The sequence below is a fragment of the Corythoichthys intestinalis genome, chromosome 14, assembly GCF_030265065.1.
Source record: "Corythoichthys intestinalis isolate RoL2023-P3 chromosome 14, ASM3026506v1, whole genome shotgun sequence".
NCBI classification, from domain to species: domain Eukaryota; kingdom Metazoa; phylum Chordata; class Actinopteri; order Syngnathiformes; family Syngnathidae; genus Corythoichthys; species Corythoichthys intestinalis.
This window is the reverse complement of record NC_080408.1, coordinates 20,699,678-20,721,128: the sequence shown is the minus strand read 5'-3', so window position 1 is coordinate 20,721,128 and position 21,451 is coordinate 20,699,678. Positions and strand designations below refer to the sequence as shown.

At 39.6% G+C, this 21,451-nt stretch overlaps 2 protein-coding genes across 4 annotated transcripts in view; one reads left to right on the top strand and one right to left on the bottom strand.

Annotated features, from left to right (window-relative positions):
* Positions 1–381: 381 nt before the first annotated feature.
* Positions 382–21,451, bottom strand: part of nyap2b (neuronal tyrosine-phosphorylated phosphoinositide-3-kinase adaptor 2b) — a 32,125-nt gene continuing 11,055 nt past the window's right edge. Inside the window, exons 3-7 of the mRNA XM_057857271.1 lie at positions 18,860–19,170; positions 10,018–11,091; positions 5,985–7,280; positions 5,437–5,540; positions 382–4,435 (exon numbers count right to left, since the gene is read on the bottom strand). Coding sequence (XP_057713254.1) covers positions 4,151–4,435; positions 5,437–5,540; positions 5,985–7,280; positions 10,018–11,091; positions 18,860–19,170 — 3,070 coding nt within the window. The 3' untranslated portion in view covers positions 382–4,150. The remainder of the gene's footprint in view (positions 4,436–5,436; positions 5,541–5,984; positions 7,281–10,017; positions 11,092–18,859; positions 19,171–21,451) is intronic.
* LOC130929777 (glypican-5-like) overlaps positions 13,178–21,451 on the top strand; it is a 203,930-nt gene continuing 195,656 nt past the window's right edge. Inside the window, exon 1 of one of the 3 annotated variants that reach the window (XM_057857272.1) lies at positions 13,178–13,328. Coding sequence is in view for 1 of the 3 variants with exons in the window: in XM_057857276.1 (XP_057713259.1) it covers positions 13,256–13,328 (73 nt within the window). In the remaining 2 variants the exon portion in view is untranslated. The remainder of the gene's footprint in view (positions 13,329–21,451) is intronic. The other 2 variants (XM_057857274.1, XM_057857276.1) reach the window with 2 other exon arrangements.

Here is a 21,451-nt window from a genome sequence, read left to right as displayed (position 1 = left end):
TATCCTCATTCAAATATGAAAACCTTTAAATGTTTGGGTGATTTTAGTGAAAGTAGACACCGTTTTTACATCTGTGTGATTTTGACAAAGATTACATCACATTTGATGTTGATCTTATGCTGAAATGTGAGAAATTCCAAAAGGTTTAGATACTTTTTCACACCACTGTATCAAATTACTAGGCAGCATATTTTATACAAGTAAAAATTAAAGTCAGTTTTTGAAGACTGACTTTGGAAGTGCCGTATCGAATAATGTATGAATTCATATTAGAGACGTTCATGTTACTTCGCATTGGAGGGCACTAATGATCCATTGTCCTGGTTGATCAAATTAAATATATATAGAAGAAAATCAATTTCATAATCAGTCATTCTTTTTCCATGGCAGGTTTCAAGTTCATATTTATTTATTTCTCTTAACAAACCCAAGTGACAATCAGAATACATTACTTTTTTTTCCTCAAACATGTTTTCCTTTTTTTTAATATTTTGAAATACGCAAAACAAAAGAACACTCAGTGCAATAAGACAGAGGACTCTGACAGTGCGGTGCTCTCTCTACCTTTTCACAGTGCACGTTTATACACACAAAAAAGATTGTACATCATCGTTATTACATTTCCAAACATCACCCCGCCTCACCCAATATTATGGGCGCGGGGTCAAGTTAACATTTTAAAACAATCATATTTTTTCTTTTAAGATTCAACTTGCATACAGTGTAGCTAGGCACACACAAACACAGAGCTCACTCCCTTGCGCTCACGCACACCGACCGGTACAACACAGAGGGACCCCGGGGGTGTTGATTCACACCACAGGAGGGGTTACTGCACTTGCACTCTAAGGACTGTAGCTCATATGTCAAAACCCATACAATTTGGCAATGTGGACATTGCATTTTCATGTGCAAAAGGGGACCAATTAAGATGATGAAAGCAGGAGATTGAGGTAGTGGGAGGTAGCAGAGGGAGAAGGGATATTTTTACCATCATTATTGAACGTGATGGAACGATGATGGGCAGTGCAGTTTTCTTGGCAAAACCCCCACGTTTCGGTGGCCTTTGTGCAACCCCTGTCTTTGAAATATGTTTTCGGAGCTGTTGCCATGATATAGGTCCTTGATGATCTCTGTAAAAGTTTCCAGCCAATCGCTATATATTCAGGGACAACCAATCAGTCAATGACCACATTTCCCGCGCAGCCAATGCTGAATGACACATTTACTTCCCTGCCCAAAAAAACGCACATAACACAGCTCGCTAGTTGTCACGTTTTTAAAAATATATACTGTATATAAGCATCATCTTGAAATGTATTTCTTAAGCAAGTGCATATGGCTATTATAATCTGCAGTAAAATCAAGACATGTTCTAAAAGCTCAGGTGTTGATTGTACAGGCTGGTTGTTGGCATCAAGTATTTACACTGTTTTCTAGTACTTGCAAGTGTGCATGGCAAAGTGACGGTGCTGGCATTCAATGGACCAGCTATTGCCACCGACCCCTTTTCTAATAGCCAACCCACCCAAAGTGCAACCACACAGTTTCTCGCTTAAAACGGGCTTTGGCTGGTTTGGGAAATTATACTGTTAAAAATGTATATTCTAATTTGCTACCTTTCCAACACACCCATATTGGTGTTGTACAATGCTACAGAAATAATCACACTTTCTCTGCCAAGTTTTTTCCTTCAAAAGTCTAAGTGACTTCGTACAGTAATACACACATGAACCGAATCACCGAATTATTCCAGTTTTTGTTCTAGCTGTATCTGTACAGTAGAATATTCTAGAAAAAGCAGGAGCAATGCATGGATGGAAATCTGAAGCATGTCCCTTTGGAATGGGCTTTTGATTCAATTTCTTTGAATGACTGGTAAAGACTAAAACAATGTTGTAAATTTTTAACTTATTCGCTGCCGAGAATGTTTATATTTATTAACTGGAATGTATTACAAGTATATTTGTAGGTTTATACCTATAAATGGACTTTCTAAGGTACTCAAATCAGTTTGACAATGTCTCCTTATTCAAGAGTGTAAGATGAACCCACCAATTTTTAGCTGTTAAATCGCTTTTAAATCAGCACAGCTTTTTTAGTTAAAGATACGAGCTTGTCACATCGATTACAAGGGATAGTAACGCCAACACATTGGAAGTCAAACAAGTTTAGGCACCTGACACTTGAACAAAGTATGTATGTAAGGTATAAGGAGAGTATACCGTGTGTCTCAGTAGTTGGTAGTAGAAAGTGTGCATCATGACCGTGAGAATATATGATGCAGTTCATGAATTAAATGATAAACATCATGTGAGGGGAATAAAAGCCACTGACGTTCAACTCAAGCCATGCGTTGAGTGAGCACGCTTCTGATTTGTATATCTGTAAGTACATTAATTCTATGAAAAACGTAAATTTTCCCATAATTTGGCAAGAAACCACTATTTTGGGTAAAACTAACCCATATTCTTAAAATGATTGCTGTTAATATTGTCACAGAACAAAAGTCTTAAAAAAATATATAGAGGCAAAATGTTACAGTATCTAATAACTGGCAATATGGGAGATTCTGCTTTGAAAATAACTGGCAATGATTGAATTAATGGGATGGGAGAATCCAAGGGCGTAGGTTTGGTCTTAAAATTGGTAGGGACGCTATAACAGAATAACATGCATGTTTTTTTTGGGGGGGGGGGGGGGGGGGGTTAAAAATGTGCATCGGCTGCAAATATATATATATTTTTTAATGATTAGAGATAGAAAATACATTTTAATTAGGGAATAAATGCACAAAATACACAGTTGGATTAACGTTAACAGTTGAAAAAGTACAGGAAGACACGTCACTAAACAGCTTTCTACTCGAGTTTCACAGATTCGCAAGTTCACACGGTTTAATGTTATGCTAACTCCGATGCCGGTCGGACTTTCAGTTGCAAAATTAGTGGTGTGGTCCCCACCTTCACAACATCGACGTCTTTTTACATTACTTAAAATGGCTGCTGCTGGCCGAAAAAAAACCTTCTGATATCCCTCCTCTTCAAAGGGGCGGAGGAGGCGGCATGTCGACATGTATTTCTGTTGGGATTGTGTGAATGTGGAGGTTCTAGTCATCAGCCAATCAAACGTGCGTTTGAAGTGGAAAACATTGGACCAGCACATTCAGCAAGTGAAAGGGGGTAAATGTAAGTCTGAACATAATGTAGGGTCAATTCTATCCTTACAACTTATGGGAAGACAATCTAAATTACCTATATAACTGAACTCATTATATAATCCAAATAAGGTTGCTTAAAAGTTGGTGGGGACAATTTGAGCAGCCCTAAAAGTTGGTGGTGTTATGTCCCTACCGTCCCTATGCAAACCTACGCCCTTGGGAGAATCACATTTTTGATTGTTCTAAACTATTTTGCTGATAGTTTTGTACTGTGATGGAAAAAATGCTGTCTGTGTGGCTGTAGCTCAGCTTCCCATAGCTGCCATGTTACGCCTTTTAGACAGTTGAGACTGAATCAACAGTGCCCAGTACACTCCATTTTGCTATAAATGCTTCAAGACACAATTAATCAACAATCTGTTATACATTTAACAATCTGTTTAACCCATCCCCAATGTTGACACAACTCCTCAACTTACAATACAACAGTGAAAATGTCAAATAGATGCAGACAAAACTGAGTAGACCATTCATTTGAGTTCTTTAAGCATAAAAAAGTTGGGGGCATAAGAATCATAGGCTACCATAGGACACGTATTTGTAGAATATTTTAGCTCAAAGTAACTAATGAAACATAAAAAGCTTAAAATAACAAATGTTAGATGGCATTTACATCTACTATACATACTTTAAGATGCTCTTTAATCCCCATCTGATTTAGAAAATATCTATTCATCAAATATCTACTCTACTAGTTATATTACAAGAATCCAGCCACATGAAATAGAAAAATATCAAATATCACCAGCGATGATAAGAAAACATGACAACCTGAACAAGCAGAAATATTGCTATGGTAACACCATTGTCCTTTGACATCAGTGAGCATCATTCCCCGGTGCTCTAATTGGTTGTCTTGATGTCCCCAAAGGGAGAGGAAGGGAATCATTCCGGGTTGTGTGGCAATATGAGAGGTGTGTTTGTATCAAGTCAGATGGCAGTGTCCCAGAATACAGTGGTCTGTGTCGGATACGGAGGGGGACGGATCTTTTTGGCTCCACTGCTCTTCCCACAAGCCGGGAGGACCGACCCACTCTCTTGTTTGCACTGACTACGCTCGTGGTGCCTGTCCTCATTCCTGTCCAGAGGAGGCTTCTCAAGATACCTTTGCAGGTGAGGATGTTGTCTAGAGCGGATCTCTTTGCAAAGTGTGCGCTTCCTCTCGATCTGCTCCAGCATGGTGTTGTCTCCACATATCCATGGCATCTGGGGCATCTGAGAAAACAGTGTAACGATTACACTGAGTCTTATGTTTCTATCATTACCGCAACAGCAAACGAAAGCTCAAGGATGGTTTGTGTATTAGTTTGCAGGATTACGGTTTCAAGGTATACCGTGGTATGAAAACGTCAAGGTTTCAAAACCACAAAAAAATTTCCGTCATACCGTCCCTAAGGTATTAGCGATTTTTTTATGTCACAAAAATGCATGGACAAATCCCTCGATTGCAGATGTGTGGCTCAACCCTCCCCCACCGGTTGATGCTGTGCTACACGGTGGCTGGAGGAGGTGAAACCCCTGAAATATTTCCCCAGTCGAAGAACTTGCCCCCCCATCGAAGAAAACGAAATCGCTGGTATGGGAATACTTCAGCTACAGAAAAGTTACAGACGGCCATAGCTTAGAGGAGGAGGGCCAACTGACATATAAAAAATGTTTGCGGAGGAGGCAATACCTTCAATATGATATGCATATGATATGTATTTACGCCAAATTAAAGGTTTGTAAACACTGTCATGAACAGTTGCCACCAGCTATGAGAGTTAACTCCAGCATGTTTAGTGTGTCTAGCGTTGGAAACGTGGTGTTTTTTTCTCTCTGGCAACTGTCTGTGTTGAGAAAGCGAGTGTGTGTATAATATAAACATGATACGAGTCATACACACGTGCTTTTTATGGAACATTTTTTTTTGTTCTGATGCTAATACTGTTGAACTGTGGCTGTGGGTTTAGGTTAACCTAAAAGACTGCATTTTTTTTTTTTTTTTTAATTTAACTTTACATTATACTTATGTTCCAATTTGCCAATAAGTTTTGAATTAAAAAAAACAAAATAATGTTCAAAGGAAAAAAGTTTTTTTTTTGTTTAAACCCAGATATCTGAAAGTAACACATTTTAGAGCTGTAAGTGCAATACCGTGAGAACAGGGACATTTTTGCTTATGGTTATCAAACCGGCACGTGCCTAACTGTTATATAAACAATGACAAGACTTACCTGGTTCTGATGAGCCTCTGCTGCTCTCCTTTGTGGTGTCCCCATTGGAGAAGGGTTAGCAGACATGGAAGGTGAACGGGCATATTTGGGTACTGCTTTCAAATCTAGAAAGACGAGGAAAAATGTGTAATTATAAGAAAGCCAATATGCCAATATGTTTTTCTTTTTTTACAAAAATCTATGGGAACTACATTATGTTAGCTGACAGAAATGGATGTATTGTAAATGGTCTATTTGTCTAATGCATCCTAATTTAAGATGGTTTGATTTAGTTTAGATTTATGATGTGGCAAGGCCTTGCGTATGACACCTGTCCCTCTTCATTTATGATTTAATTGAGTTTTTAAGTCATGTGGGCATTGGAACACAAGTCAAAATCCAGACAATGACTGATCCTTTATGCAGTACTTATTTTTTTTAGCGTTTTGTAGGCATTCTGAACTAAAGTCATGTGTACAGCTGGTATTATACGTACAAAACTGTAGAACTGTTAAAAGGACAAAACCACTAGCTTGATGAATAATATCGTATTTGAATTGAAACCTCACCGTTTCCAGTGCCCGCAGTCATCGGGGGGCTACCAGTTGGTCTGTTGTGGTGATTAGGAGTCGTGGTTGATGAATGCTGGCCTGATACCGCACTCCCATTCCTCTCTTGTGCTTTCGATGAGTCCATGCTGTGATTTGCTCTGTTCTCTCGTCGTGGCGTTCCGTCTGATCTATATCCCCTTTCTTTGCTGTCATACCTGTACTCCATCGCAGTCGGGCTCTTTGTTATTTTGCCGTCATAATACTGCTGATCCGAACCATTCAGACTTCTGTCTTTGCTATCTCGTCTTACTTCGAGGCCAGTTCTGCTCAGATCTTTACTATCCTGCCTGGGTAGGAGAGGTGGTGGAAGATCTCCGCCATTGTGAATGTTTCTATCTCTCCCTTCATGTTTGGATTCAGAGATGTATACAGTCCTGTCCTTACTGTTACTGTTCCTGGATGTTTCTTGTCTGGGAAGGATCTCTGGTGGCTGGTCTATTCTTCCTTCATGTCTGTGCTCCATTTCATTTCTCGCCCTCTCTTTGCTGTCTTGTCTGGGTAACAAATCAGGACGATAGTCTTTGCTATCGTGCTTATATTCTGAACCAGTTCTAAATCTGTCTTTGCTCTCCTGTCGTGGTAGAAGCTCAGGTGGCTTGTCTCTGCTTTCGTGCTTTGAGTCCACCCCATTTCTGACACGCTCTCTACTTTCTTGTCGTGGTAAGAGCTCCGGTGGCTGATCTAGCAGTCTTTCTCTGCTTTCATGTCTGCTGTCTACACCGTTCCTAGCACCCTCTTTGCTGTCCTGTCTCGGTAACAACTCCGGTGTTTGATCAAGGAGTCTTTCCCTGTCTTTGTTTTCCTGTTTAAGCAAAGACTCCATTCCATGTCCCACACCCTTGTCTTTGCTATCTTGTCTCAGCATCAGGTCTCCATTGCTTACCCCTTTATCTTTTGAGTCCCTTCTTATTAATGGGATGGGTTCCACGGAACTGCAGCTCCGGTCTTTAGAATCCCATCTAACCGGAATGGGCTCCACACTACTGTACCCTTGGTCTCTGCTGTCCCTGCGAACAGGCGGGACATCCATGCTGCTTCGTTCTTTGCTGTTGCGCCTGTGAGACAGTGAGTCCACATTGCCGGATCTATCCCTGTCTTTGTCTCTGTCCTTTTCTCTGTCTTTGTCCCTGTCTCTGCGATGAGAGGACTCTTTGCTGTGGCGCTCCTTCGAGTCTCGCTTGGACTCCTTGCTGTGACTGTGGCGCTCCTTCCCTTCACGCTTGGACTCCCCGTGGGACTTACTTTTGGACTCCGCTTTAAACAAAAAGAAATGGTACAAATATTCAGTGATTTAGTTAAAGAGTTATTGAAGCATTTGCTTTTTCACATTAGATATTACACAGGGATATACAAATTCATGCCGATTAAAACACAGCGTCATTTTATGCCCTTTCAAAGATAATACATGAGAGAAATAATAAATTAGTTTGCTGTGGTGTCATTTGACATGCTTTTAAAACTATGGAGTTATCTTGTAGAATTGCCGAAGGACAATCTCGTGGAATTGTTGCATTACAACATGTTTTCCTCTAGGTGGCACTAACTACATGGTAGTTTCTACGTAAGTGGTTGACTAAAATAGTTTGATCATAAATTATTACATTCCCCCCCCCATTTTATTTTTTTTTAAATAAGTATTAGCAGTAGTATTAGTAGCAGTAGCAATAACAGTCAATAGACAGTAATAAATCTTTTTGTGGTGTGACATCCTTTAACACCCAACCATCACTATTGTTGAAACCCCTTTCTTGTGTCTTCATGCGGAGCTCAGATCCTTCCTCGACATTTCTGTAGTTACACACATTAGGTTCGTGTGTGTGTGAGGATAAGTGCCACGTTTGATGAATGAATGAATGAATGTATGCATGGAAACACAATGAAGACATTATGGAGCACCACTGTGCATCACAAGGCGGAACTGTAGTTCTTTACAGCTCCTATATGGGCTCTTACGTAATAGTACAAAGCATAGGCATGTGTCACATATGCAGTCTCTTGTGTATGCATGTGTTTGGTGATTAACCAATTGGTAAGTGGGTCAGGCTTGTTGTTGAGGCTTGGGAGAGAGAAAAATGACTCTCCCAATGTCATGATTATGCTTGTGTGTGTATTAAGAATGATGCATATCACTCCCATGCGTGCTGTGCGACTATTCAAATGCCTTTTATGATGTATAAGGTTAAACAATAGCACATGAGCTCAGTTATATGAGGAATAATAATGAGTAGAGCTGAGTAATATAGTATTTTCCTGGGAAATCAATGTGTTCTATTTCCTAATTATTTTGGAAATAGTAGAACATATAATTAAATTGCAAATGCATTTTATATTTCAACATATGGTGAGAACAAGTTCTATTATCATCAACATCAAGAAACACTAAATTGGCTGCAGACTAGGAAAGCTGCAGCCTCGTTTTGATTGGCTGCGCATATAAGTAGACCATACAGGGATTGGACAGACAAGAGCATCTGTAACGCGTCGACGAGGTGTTAGATTGCAATTGAGTGCTATAGCGTTATGCACATCGGGAGCGCCTTGCTCCGTCAAGCACCGGCATGTTATGAGCTGTGATTGGCCGCTCTACGCGGAGGGAGGGAAGCTGCAAATAAGAAAGGGATTTCTTCTTCTTCCACTGTTGCTATGTTGTAGTTGCTAAGAGTATAGAGTGAGGAAAGATTTGTAGGCTCACTGGGGTGTTTGTAGTTTCTGTATGATTTATGTCATGAAAAGTGGGGTCAAAGATACATGGAACCTGTCAAGTTGATCTAAAGTGAAGTATATAATTAATTTGTTTTCCACAATGCATTTGGTATATTCCAATAGTAAATGCTAGTTGGGCATCAATGCAACTAAATATACTGTCACAGTCTAAAGTCATTGTGATGTAACATAATGTATTGACCTACTGCCCATTTTCACAGTAATCCTTTCAGATTTAATACTCATATTTTATCAGACTTGGCTCACAGCACCTAGATTAAATCAATTGGATGGTTGAAAAGGAACTACAAGACCACACGATGGTCATAAATGTCAGTGATTGTCTTGCCTAATTTAATTTTTACTTAGTTTAACCAAAGCAATGAAATATTAGGGTGAAGTATGCTTAACGTTTACTTTTTTATGGACCAAAGTGCATACATAATCAGAGTTTTGGCTCTTTAAGATTGGTTAAAAACATTCCCAACATCGTTTGAGGTAACAAATTAAGTTTGCGCAGTAGTGCAAGAATATGTCATCACCCGAGCAATTATTGTCAGCCTTCTTCCAATTTTTCATTTGATTGTTTTAAATTAATGGTATTGCAGAAGAGAGGTAAAGTAGTACCGTATTGGCCCGAATATAAGACAGCCCTGATCATAAGACGACCCCCTCACTTTCAAGACTCAAGTTTGGAAAAAAAAAGACTTTTTGAACACCAAATTATTTTTTATACAGAAAATAATTACAGTACATCCAAAACAAATGAATATAACAATATATTTGAGAGAAAAAGCATGTTATTTTGCCTCATTTAAATCTTAATATCTGAACATTAAAATATGTTAAATAAAATGGAATAACATTCGTAAATGAATGGCTTCTGGTTTTTGAAATGTAAATAAACCAATCTATTGTGATAAAACAACAAAAATGCCATAATTGCATTAACCATCAAAGTGAAGTCTAACTGTAACTGTAGTCTTGAAACAAATCTGAATAAGGAAAAAAATTGCAATAAAATAATGCAAACTGGTCAAACCTGAGAGTAGCTGAGATCTATCATGACAGAACATCGCTTCAGTGATATCTGGCGCCATCTAGCGTCGTGAATGGGTATAATGTCAAGACCGCAAATATAAGACAACCTCCTCTTTTTCAGTCTTTTTTCAATGCAAAATCACCGTCTTATATTCGGGCCAATACGGTAATATACCTTTGTGTTGTATTGCTACGATTGATGCAAAACTTTTGTCTGAATTTCAGGAAATTGTGTCAAATGACTTACTCTCTCCAGGCTCTTTGGATTTTCTCCCGCTGGCATTTTTCTTAAGCATGTTCCTTCCAGTGGTAAACAAGTTGGTCAGTTCATCCAGCGGGCTTGTAGGTGTCCGTGAACGCCCTGTTGACACATTCTGCATTGATCCATGGAGTCGTCCTACGGCATCTTGGGGCGGTGACCCTTTTCCGTGAGGGGTGGCTGAGGCACTCCTTGGCAGACCCCCTGGAAATGGCACTGGAGCGTCGAAAGGCGGCGTTCGCATTAGGCTCAACGGAGTGAGGCAGCGGCCCATGCTAACTGGCGATGGGCACGCCGAGTGGCTGCGCTGATAGGAGGATGAGGTGGAAGATTTGTAGAGAGTACAGGGCAGGGGAGGTGCAGAAGAGCGCCCAGAGACGGTAAGGGTCGGGGTAGCCGTAAGCTCTCTACGGATGTGTGCGGAGGATGGTGGCTCGGTAGAGGAGGTCGGGGATTTGCTGTAAGATTGGTTCTCCAGCATTGGCAATTTGGTAACATCGAGTGGCGTGAGGGGAGACTCGTCTGAATTTGGCGAGCATTGGGCCGGTGCTGGGGGGAAAACCAGCAGTGGGGGCCTATGGGTCAGTAAATTGGGAAACGGTGCAGGAATGTCACAGAAAGGAATGTTTCTCGGGGTAGAGCATCGGCTGAGAGGTTCTGGGTCATAAGGTGCAGGGGTAGGACATGCTGAACGACACCCCACTGGGTCAGTACGGTACTCCATATCATCCAGCATAGGGTACTTCATCTCTTCATACACGGACTCTCCGGGCTCCTCGTCCTCACTTTTCAGGAGCTCTCGCGCCCCAACATCTATCCCGCCCATCTCGATGTAGACAGGCTCATCCTCACAGTCGTCTGTAGGGCTCTCGTCGCTCTGTGGTGGGGAAGTGTTTCGCTCGCACGGGGAGCCAGTTCGGTGGAGTCCTTTGGCAGTGCACATTCCGCCGCCACCGTGGGTTTTTATGTAGGACTCGTCGAAGGAAACACTCAGTTGTGTGTTTGGGTTCCTCTTGGGTTTAGGTGGTGGCACCCTCCGGCAATCCTCACCACATCCTTGAGCTACAAGAGACAAGATAGAGAGGCTCAGTCATTCACTTAACATGCATGCATCTGCAGAAGTTACAAACGGAAACTATTCAGACTTTTTCAAAGTCAGCGTACCTCGGAAACCCCTCAGTACAGCTAGTTCAAGTGTATGTTTGACTGATTGCTTCTATTAGTCAGATGATTTTTTTATTTGGCTTATTTGTTTTCCAGAATGAATCATTGAATGAATTTTATGTGTTAATGCGATGCAACATGTTGTGTGGTTTACTGGGTCAGATGTAGGTCAATGTGCATGGCTAAGAGCGGTATCTTGAGTCAGATATGTGGGAATGATTGAGGCATATGCGTGTTTCTAGGTCACATATACAGCAATGGAGCAGTATGCAAGTGCAGTAACTGGGTCACACACAAACACACACTGTGGAGCTTTCTTTCTGATTGTGGTGACGTGGCATTGCAGTGTGAATCTCCTCTGATATGGTGCAGTGAGCTTATATTATGTGTTTCGCTCGACCAGTCACTGCAGTCGAGTACGTCATTACAGAGTGGTGCACGTTGCTCAATTGAGCCATCATTATGAAGTAGGTGTTTAACATGTATTTGTGGGTCACATACTGAGAGACTTTGATCAGAGTGCCCCTTCCGCGGTCAGGCCCACTGGTGGTGAGCGTTGTTGAGTGCCAGATCATGGCTGAACATTTTCAAGCTGCAGGTTTTGTGCCTTTAATAATTCAGACAGCAGCTGGCCCAGACACAAGTATACTTCCCCTAACTATATGACTCACCAGCTTCCTGACACACATACAAACACACACAAACAACTGTAAACATGCTCACAATTTGCGAGACTGAAATTATGGAAGGTATTGCATGTTGCCCATGTCAACTGTGATTAACCCGTGATTAACTGTGCTAACCCCTATGAGATCAACGGGTAGAGAAGTAGGATGGATGTACTTTTTCTTTTTTTTCCTCTTACAGCTACATGATTTGACAGAAATGTGCAGTACAAGGACTGGTCTCACTAACAATTTAAGTGAGCTGTTCCAACAAAGCCGGATACTTTTCGCACCTATTTGTTGCAATGTGTCGATATATTTATTGGTCTTTTTAAATGAAAGAATAAACTCTTAACTCAAAAATATTTACCTTAAGGTTGACATCGTAAAGCATAAGCATTGCGAAAACGTCTAAAAACAAAAATACTCTAAAGTTACCTGATTTCACTGGCTTTTTACATTTCATAAAACTGAACTCAAAGGAATCTATGTAACACTATGAGCAAAGTCGCTGCTAAAACGAAGTGCTGTACATTATTGCAACTTGATAAAACAGTGTTAGAAGCCTTTTTGTATGGGCTGTACCTAAAAAAATATGTGCTTGGTATCCCCTTATGACTTTGATCAGTTATCAATGTGCTGTTTTCGGCTGCGTTCAGACTCCAGGCATATCTGATTCAAATCAGATTCCTCGTCAAATCAGATTTTTATGGGTTGACCAGCACTGGTATATGTGCCTTCTAAAAGTGGCTCGCTAGGAGACCCAGTGTTGTTTACTGTAGTCCACTTTTTATTATTATATTCATTATTATTATAATTTTTAATCTCTTGGTTGTGCTATGTTACGTGATTTGGACATTGAGTATGTTTATCTATCTATCTATCTATCTATCTATCTATCTATCTATCTATCTATCTATCTATCTATCTATCTATCTATCTATCTATCTATCTATCTATCTATCTATCTATCTATCTATACTACTTTTAGCAAAGATCTCGGCCTGTTCAGACAGGGTCAAATTGTTGACCCACTTGACTGGTTGCTGTGACAACAAAGGCGTCATCTAGCATAAAATGTCGTCACGGACCGTCAAATCCAATATGAGCTGTTCAGACTGAAAAGCATCTTGTCCGTATCTAATATGAAACCAGTTTCAATCTGGATGGGTTAAAAATCGGAATTTTGCCTGCCAGTCTGAACAAGGCCTTAGAACAGCAGTCTCCACACTGGTCCTCAAGAGCCACGGAGGGTCCTGATTTTTGTTCCAACGGATTGAGCACAGAGAGTTTAACCAATGAGGTTTCTGCTACAACAAGCAGCACCTGACTGCACTCAATTGATTACACTTGTAACACATCAGCTTGGTGCAAAGGTGTCATGTTGTTTTGCTGGAATGAAATCCTCCACCCACTGTGGCCTTATGTGTAATAGTTTGGAGACCCCTGCCCTAGAACTGCGTTTCAAAGGTAAATAAAGCTTGAATAATATCAACAAACCCACTGTACAGTACAATACACAACACACTGGCCACTGTACTTTGTAGTCAAGATGTACAATACATTGCCTCTTTGCAAAATTTCAGCTGTGCTTACAATAAAGCCTGGCTGCCCAAAACCTTTGAAAGGCAAATTTGTATCATCTTATTTGGGCATTTTCTCAGATGTGTTAATCTTGAAGTTCATCAAAATCAATATCAGGACAGCCTGACATCTCAGTTTTCAATTTTGACCTAACTTTCTGCTTTTGATGGAAGAACTTAAATATTTTAGTCACAAATTTAATAAATCAGTAAAATACATTTCCAATGTATGAATGACAACAGGTCAATACAATGCTTGTCAGTTGTGCCATTTACCCTGCGGTGAAAAAACATTAATACATTTCACAGGAATGAAATGAAATGGGATAATTTCCTGTTAGTCTCTCATTGCATAGTGGTTTAGAAATTACTTGCAACATTATGTGGATATTAATCTTGTGTGGGGTGGTATGCACGTGCGTTCATGTTCTTTGAGCAACATCTTCATTCTTCAACAATTTCTGTGGTGGATCAGTTTCAGCACTGCTCATGACAGATCCTCCTCCCTGTCCCTTCTTCTCCCTCGATTGCTCATTTTCTCTCTCCCCCCAATCATGTTTACCCGCAACCCCATACCCCCACCCCCTTCATCCTAGGGGAAACTAAATGTAGGTCATCTGCTCCTCCTGAATGAATTCTACTCTACCAAGCTCCTCCCTTTCTTGCTACAGTGCACGCAACCCTCCCCCTCAGCCAGGAACACCCTCAGTGCTACGTCGCCATTGGCTACACTGCCGCAGACTCTGGAATCTCTGCAGCCTCATTGGAACGTGTTACGTAGGGATGCTCTGATTGGCTGGACAAGGGGGGGTCTTCTTTCTGTGGGATGGTTGCCGTGGTGCCCAGGAAGATCTGTGCGCACACACGGACATCCCCACCAATCTCAGTCAGGTTGGGCGAGTCCCTTCACATCACATTGGCAGTCAAGCATCTGAACTGAAATTGACTCTAATACCCTCAGCAACCTGTTTTAGTTTGCTAAAGCAGCCTAGTTTCTCAACAATGGAATAGCGTATTGCTTTAAGCAAAATGTTCATTAGGGAAAACATTTCTTAAGCTCATTTGATCCCAATCCTCTCCATTAGAAGGCAGAGCCCCCTCTAATGAAGCCCTTGTTTTGATCCATGGCCAAATGAGCATACTGTGTTTATTTTGCTCAAACAAACCGACAGGGCTGCAGGGTGCTGCAGCGAGATTTCAATCTTGCCATCTTTAGATCACACCTTGCCAGTTTGAAAACATAATAAAGGTTTTGGCTTTGATTGGCAAATTGCCTCAAACTATCTAACAGTTTTTAAAGAAGGTCACAGAAATGCCAAGGCCCTTTTGCACATTTGATTCGACAACTGCGCAAAAAAACAATACAAAACAAAACAGTATGAGTTCTCTATGTCATCTGCTGGCCCAGAATTAGTCAGTGAAGCTGAGACCAAACCGGGAAAAAATTGTTTCCATAGCGAAAAAAATTGGTTTATTCTTAACATTAGAGTACTTAATTCAAATACCGTATTGGCCCGAATATAAGACAGCCCTGATTATAAGACCACCCCCTCTTTTTCAAGACTCAAGTTTGAAAAAAGACTTTTTGAACACCAAATTAATTTTTACACAGAAAATACTTACAGTACATCTGAAACAAATGATTATAACAAAATATTTGAGAGAAAAAGCATGTTATTTTGCTTCATTCAAATTTTAATATCTGAACATTTAAATATGTAAACTAAAGTGCAATCATATTCATAAATGAATGGCTTCTGGTTTTTTGAAATGTAAATAAACCAATCTATTGTGATAAAACAACAAAATTGCCATAACTGCATTAACCATCAAAGTGAAGTCCAACTGTAACTGTAGTCTTGAAACAAATCTGAATAAGGAAAAACATTGCAATAAAATAATGCAAACTGGTTAAACTTGAGAGCAGCTGAGATCTGTCATGACAGAACATCACTTCAATGATATCTGGCACCATCTAGCGTCCTGAATGGGTATAATGTCAAGACCGCGAATATAAGACGACCCCCACTTTTTCAATCTTATTTCAATGTCTTATATTCGGGTCAATACGGTATATATTGGTGCGATGTTTTGAGTTTGGGAGTACTGTGATGGAGTGTTCGGCCTCACAGATTTTAGATTCTCGCTGGAATCATAACCTCAAATTTGGAAATGATTCAGGAGATATACTGTATATTTGCTTTTATTCACTTGAACATTCACATCGTTGCATCTCGTTGCACACATTCTTTGTTCTCATAACTGTGTGTTTATCTAATAACTTCTGGTAACAGTATTGCTTGTGTACAAGGACTTTTTTTTCGCATTGTTTTTATCTAGAGGCTGCTACCTGATTGGACAAATATAAACTGTATGAACTTGAAGGTCGGGGCACATCGTCTCGGGAGTGCCTCGTGGTGTATTTGTCCTAGTCGACCAGCTTTTTTCTTTCCTCGCTAAATGTACACTAGGCATTTTCTTTTTGTTCCTGAATCATGTGTCGTCATTTCCTGTTCGTTAAGAGAATAAAAGAACCTGCAAAAGGGAAAATTGACTTTTTTTTTTCTTTTTCAATTCTCCTTGAATCTACTCTGCTGGCCTAAAGTATTGGCACCCCTGCAATTCTGTCAGATAATGCTCAATTTTTTCCAGAAATTACAAATGCTTTGGTTGTAATATCCTCATTTATTTTGCTTCCAATGAAAAAACACAAAAAAGAATGAAAAAAAAAAATCATTATCATTTTACACAAAACTCCAAAAATGGGCCGGACAAAAGTATTGGGACCCTCAGCCTAATACTTGGTAGCACAACGTTTAGAAGAAATAACTGAGAACAAACTAATTTTAGACCATTCTTCTTTGACCAACTGCTCCAGGTCTCTGAGATTTGAAGGGTACCTTCTCCATTTTCAGATCTCTCCACAGGTGTTCTATGGGATTCAGGTCTGGACTCATTGCTGGCCACTTTAGAAGTCTCCAGTGCTTTCTCTCAATTTTCTAGTGCTTTTTGAAGTGTGTTTCGGGTCATTGTCCTGCTGGAAGACCCATGATCTCTGAAGGAGACCCAGCCTTCTCACACTGGGCCTTACATTAAGCTGCAAAATTTGTTGGTAGTCTTCAGATTTCACAATGCCATGCGCATGGTCAAGCAGTCCAGTGCCAAAGGCAACAAAACAACCCCAAAAAAATCAGGGAACTTCCGCCATGTTTGACTGTGCGGACCGTGTTCTTTTCTTTGAGGGCCTCATTTTTTCCTGTAAACTCTGTTGATGCCTTTTCCCAAAAAGCTGTACTTTTGTCTCATTTAACCAGAGAACATTGTTCCAAAACATTTTTGGCTTTCTCAGGTAAGTTTTAGGAAACGCCAGCCTGGCTTTTTTATGTCTCTGGGTCAGAAGTGGGGTCTTCCTGAGTATCCTACCATAGAGTCCCTTTTCATTCAGACGCCGATGGATAGTACGGGTTGACACTATTGTACCCTCGGACTGCAGCACAGCTTGAACTTGTTTGGATGTTAGTCGAGGTTCTTTATCCACCATCCGTGCAATCTTTCGCTGAACTTTTTCGTCAATTTTTCTTTTCCGTCCACATCTAGGGAGGTTAACCACAGTGCCAGGGGCTTTACACTTATTTATAACACCGCACACGGTAGACACAGGAACATTCAGGTCTTTGGAGTTGGACTTGCAGCCTTGAGATTGCCCATGCTTCCTCACAATTTTGCTTCTCAAGTCCTCATTCAGTTCTTTGGTCTTCTTTCTTTTCTTCATGAGCAATGTGGTACACACAAGGACACCGGACAGAGGTTGAGTCAACTTTAATCATTTTAACTGTTTGCAAGTGTGATTTAGTTATTGCCACCACCTATTATGTGCTACAGGTAAGTAAGAGATGCTGTTAAACACACAAATTAGAGAAGCATCACGATTTTCCAAAGGTTGCTAATACTTTTGTCCTGTCGATTTTTGGAGTTTTGTGTAAAATGATAATGATTTAATTTTTTTTCAATTCTCTTTTTATTTTTTTATTGCAATCAAAATAAATGAAGATATTACTACCAAAGCATTTGTAATTGCAATCATTTTTTGGGAGAGATTGAGCATTATCTGACAGAATTGCTGGGGTGCCATACTTTTTTCCAGCACTGTATGTAGTTAAACTTTATGTTGAACTTTTATATGTAAACTACTTTAATTAAATAGTAATTTAAGGTTTTTTCGTTCTATTAAGTGTAGTGTCAATGAACAAACTGGCATAAAATAATGTTAAATATACCGTAATTTTCGGACTATAAACCGCACCTGACTATAACGCGCACACCACAAATTTGACACGAAAACGGCATTCGTCCATAGATAAGCCGCACCGGACTATAAATCGCACCCAACAAGTTTGAAAAGAAAACTATTTGCTCATGTTTAAGCTAAGCTGCACAGGACGATAAGCTACAGGGATAGACACACCTAGAGACTACTGTTGTCGTCATACTATAATATTTTCAACTTCGTATTGATAGTCAAAAAAATATTCAATCCCATTTTCGATATTACATAAATTTAAAAAAAAATGTTTATTTTTTTTTTATTTTATTTTTTTTTTAGGTACTCTTTCAGTGCCATTGGACAATGATAGACGTCCAGTCTTGTGGCTCATGAGAAAAAGTCTACTCTTTAAAAGACTTTGTGCCTCGTAGACATCCAATCCATTTGAACTGGGAGGGTGGCAGCGAATGAATGTTCATTCGCTTGCAACCTTCCCACTTCAAATGGATTGGATGTCAAGCGCAGTCAACGGCAGCCAATGAGTAACAATGAAAATACAAAAAATATCCTCCATTACTATCGAGTCGCGCAAAATCAAATTTACCCATTGACAAGAAAATTCTCTTAGCCTGTGATTGCCCAAAAACCAATAGATACCTGAGTAATCAAATATCATATCCCGATACAACATTTCAGTATCAAAACAATTCAATATTTTAGCAACCCTACAAAAGACATACACTTTATTGGCCAGCAAAATCCACATATAAGACTCACTGGACTATTAGCCACAGGGTTCAAAGCAGAGGGAAAAAGTAGCGGCTTATAGTCCAAAAATTACAGTACCTTTTAGGAATTAAACTCTTACTTCATTTTGATGAATATTTACACCCAGTATGCTATTGTTTTGTAACTGGTCATTTGGTGGTACTGCAACAGGATGGTACTTGGTGTTAAAAGTACTGGAGATAAAAGTATTTTTTTGACATGAATTTAGTGGGGCATCTGTTAATCCAATTGTTGGTGACTATGGTTGAGTTGGACTGGCTTGCTAGATGTCATGTCATTGTCAGAGGAGCAGGGTTGAAGAGGGCACCTCAGAGGGGAGCTAAATATAGCGCCGCGCTTTGGTGTGAAGTGCCATCACCACTCACCGTCACATCTTTCCCCACGGCAGGCAGAAACGGGACTGTGGTCCACTGCCTCGGACGACATGCTCAGCTTGGTTGCTGGGTCCCTCCTGGGTTTGGGTGGGGGCTGCTTCCTGGAGGTAGGGCTTCCCACCTCTTCGTCACCGCCCCCAGAGTTGCCGCCCACCGAATGGAGGGACTGGGATCGCACAGAGAAGCCTTGCCCACAGGCCAGAGCGTGAGGATGGGGCATGGGCATACGTTCCTGCGGGTCTGGCATGGTGATGGAGCCCATACGCAAGTGCTTCCCTTCTGTTGCTATGTCCTCCCCTGTCCTACACAAGGGTAAAAAAGCAGCTGTTAACAATTACAAGTACATACAATGACCATCAAACTTGAACATACAGTGGTTCCTTGCAGTTCAATTTATTCTGTCACCATGCACAGGCTCAAAACTGTCATAATCCATTCCAGCCTCCCAAAAAAGTTTATTTCTGGATTGTGTTCTATATATTATCATGAAAACATCAAGGCTTGGTTACACAAGCGGAATTTGACTTTTGGGGCAGGGGGGGCAAAACATGTTGATGCCCCCGAAACACAGTGTCAGCGACAAAATGAACTTACAAGAATATTTATAATAAGTTGACAATGAGTGTTTTTTTCCCGTCATTCTTGAGGTAAATTCTAAATAAGGCTGCTTAGGCAATACTTTTCGCCAAGATTGTAATCCATTGAATATGGTATGCCCGTGGGTGTCGTGCCAATGTAGTTACCCCAGTCAAAAATTGTATCCCCTGGGCGGAGCCATATGGAGATAGAGTTGTGTCTTTATTATTCAATCAAAATAATGCCGCTTCAATTAAAAAAAAAAAAAAAAAAAAGTGTTTGAATGCAAAAATAAATTTGAAACTCAAAAAAACTAAAAAATGCACATGAAAGCTAGTTTTCTTTGATTTCTTTTATTTTATTTATTTATTTATTTTTGACTGAAGCAACTTTATTGATGCAAGTAATGTTGATTTGTTTTTGGGCCACATTTTGGCTAGGACATTTTTGTTTCTATTATTCAATCAAAAAATAAGTTGCTTAAAAAATATAGATTTTCAAAAAGAAAATCACTTAAATCAAAAAAAAAGAAAATTTTCAACCATAGAAAAAGTTTTTGAATGTGAAAAAATATTTGAGATTGAAAAATTTGCATTAGATTACTTAATTTTTCATTGAAAAAGATTGAAGCAATCCTTTTTGTGTTTGGTCTATGTTATAATTTGGACATTTGTGTCTAAATCATTCAATCCCAAAAAAAGTTGCTTCAATCAAAAAAAAAAAAAATTTTCGATCAAAGAAAAAAAATCATTTTTTAAAATATCTTTTTCTAATTTTTTTTTTTTTTTCAAATTATATGCAAATCAAATGACCTTCCAAGGTGCTCGAAAAATTATAAAATTATAAAAAATATATTTTTTTGTTAATTTCATTAATTTTTGTTGCAGTTCCATTGCTTTACAACTTTTATATATATATAGGAAAGTCAATTACATTCAATGACACTTCTCGGACACCAGGGGGGGCCTGACCCCCCCCTTAAAATCCACCTATGCTTGGTTAGATATTAACAGACAGATAATTAGATAGAATGTCATGAATGAAAGTATTTCTTCATACGTTTTGCTACAATAAGTAATGTACTGCTCCATCTGTGCCACGCAGACCTGTTCAATCTTGTGGTGTCTTTAAAGCACTGTCAAAAAAAATTAACTAAGAGCGCTGTCATCGACATTACTCAAGGAGGACTTCAACGTCTCTCTTTGGCACCTATAGACCACGGAAAACCAGATATTTGATTGTTTTAATTTCATTGTAGGAAATATATTTCATACACTAGTGGGCAGTCATGCTTTTTGAACAGGTTTCATTTTTGTAGATTTTTCTAGTTGGAATTCAGTTATTTTTGTCTATTTAGATATGGTCATGTAATAGGTTATAGTAGAGTAAAATAATATCAGCTGACGTTCTGCTGAGAATAAAAAATATACCATTGTTTTGAAAAATCTGATATTGAAAGCAATTACTCATTACTTGAGTATTCTTTCACCAAATACTTTTTCACATGTAGTTGAGTAATTTTTTTGGATGACATCTTTTATTTTTACTTGAGTAATATTCTTTTGAAGTAACGCTACTCCTACATGAGTAAAATGTTTGGCTACTCTACCCACCTCTGGTAATAGTGAACAAATCCTTGCATCATTCCTGCTCCATGTATATGTTACTCTCTCTGTTTATCTCTCTTGCTTTCGCTCCCACCATTGTGTTTCTATGCATAACACACGAGTGTTACATCAATGATAACAGCTGTGCTGTTACCCTCTAAAACAGAGCCCTTCTTTTTCAGGGCAAGGCATTGATTAGTGTTTAACTTCCGGATGGGACTGACACTGCTCACATAATAGCACTCATAATGACACTACTGGCGCCAATACCCCCACCCCATGCCTTCAGCGTGTACACAATCAATCTCTATAAATTCACGATTGGTCTGAATGGAGTGTTAATGATGTCTAAACGGAGTACTCTAATGGGTGTATTCATCACAGAAGAAGCTAGAGATCA